The sequence below is a fragment of the Rhinatrema bivittatum genome, chromosome 16, assembly GCF_901001135.1.
Source record: "Rhinatrema bivittatum chromosome 16, aRhiBiv1.1, whole genome shotgun sequence".
In the NCBI taxonomy this organism is placed as follows: Eukaryota; Metazoa; Chordata; class Amphibia; order Gymnophiona; family Rhinatrematidae; genus Rhinatrema; species Rhinatrema bivittatum.
The window spans coordinates 10,999,156-11,000,720 of record NC_042630.1 but is presented as its reverse complement, the minus strand read 5'-3'; the positions used below and the strand labels follow the sequence as shown (position 1 = coordinate 11,000,720).

Sequence of the window (1,565 nt, the reverse complement as noted above, 5' to 3'; positions counted from 1 at the left end):
AATGGTGACATCTCGTGGCTAGATTTAGGATCCATGTTAACTGGGTTCTTGAAGGATCCAGAGTTCACCACCTGCCCCTCAGGTTCCAGAAGTCCAAAAAGAAAAAAAAAAGCAGGCCGAAACCACCAGGAATCACAATGTCAAATGAAAAATAATCATCTTAGGAAAGGACCTATGTGATCTCACAAGCTAGTAACATCTTTGAATAGTTAATTATTTTGTTAGCCGAACAGAAGGTATCACACCCTGAAGAGAGACATTTTCTCCCACATTTTTCTCCTCAGGGCCCCTTTCACCTCTTTGCTCCTCAGGCTGTAGATAATTGGGTTTAACATAGGATTGACAAAGCAATAAATAAAGGCAACAATTCTCTCATTTGCAGAGTCTGTGCTTTGCTGAAAATATGCAAGCATGGTAGTCCCAAAGAATAAGGTAACCACAGCAAGGTGAGAGGAGCAGGTTGAGAAGGCCTTGCTTCTCCCATCTGTGGAATGCATCCTCAGCACGGTGGAGATAATGTAAATATATGAGGAGAGAATGACCAGGAATGGTATGAGCAGGAAAAGCACAGCTGCAGCAAACCTGAGAATGTTATTGACATAAATATCTGTACAAGACAACCTCAATATGGGTAACATATCACAGAAGAAATGATGGATTAACTTAGACCTACAGAAAGGTAAACTTAATATAAAAGTGACCTGTCCAAACTGCAACATAATACTCATAATCCAGGAACCCACTGCTATATGTACACACCTTTTGTTGCTCATGACAATGGAGTAACGCAAGGGGTTACATATTGCGACATAGCGATCATATGCCATAAAAGCAAGAAGCACGCATTCCTCACTGCCCAAAAAGTTGAAAAAATACATTTGCAAGGCGCATCCAAGGAATGAGATGCTTCTGTCCTCAGCCAAGAGGACCACTAGTGTTCTGGGGGCTGAAACTGTCGTAAAACAGATCTCTAAGAAGGACAAATTCCTGAGAAAGAAGTACATGGGGGTATGGAGGACGGACTCCACTGTGAGGATAGTAAAGACGAGCAGGTTTCCCATCACTGCAAGGGTGTAGATGAGAAACAAAAGCACAAAAATGAATTGCTGCATCTGCAGAGAGAGATCCGAGAATCCCAAAAGGATAAATCCACTTATTGCACGGGTCTGATTTTCCTGTGCCATTTCTTCACGTTTTAATCTGAAATGGACATGGAGTACACAAGTTTATTCATGTATTTCTCAACCAGTGCTGGAGTCTAATAAATACATATATTGCTTCACAGGAAAGCAGGGACTATTATAGCTTGCATTTTATTAGACCAGCATTTTAAATAAGGGAATGACATATCTTTTCACAAGTGCGCATAAAACAATGTGGTATGCTCTCTACTCTCTGCTAAGGCCTTCAAGGTGCAACCAGGCTCAAACCAGATACTCACATTTTATCAAGCATTCTGGGATTCAGAATCCTCCAAGCCAACTGGATAAAAGCAAAAGGGAGAATTCGCAGTGGGGATGTCATTCCACCACCATCTCCAATTTTCCCAGAGATGTAACAACGGA

At 41.5% G+C, this 1,565-nt stretch overlaps 1 protein-coding gene across 1 annotated transcript; it reads right to left on the bottom strand.

Annotated features, from left to right (window-relative positions):
- Positions 1–239: 239 nt before the first annotated feature.
- LOC115077242 (olfactory receptor 10A7-like) lies at positions 240–1,184 on the bottom strand. Its single transcript, XM_029579526.1, has one exon. It carries the CDS (start codon positions 1,182–1,184, stop codon positions 240–242), a length of 945 nt encoding a protein of 314 aa, XP_029435386.1.
- Between the last annotated feature and the right edge of the window lie 381 nt (positions 1,185–1,565).

Coding starts and splice junctions, on each gene's coding strand:
- LOC115077242 (XM_029579526.1), bottom strand. CDS start 1,184: ATGGCACAGGAAAATCAGACCCGTGCAATAAGTGGATTTATCCTTTTG.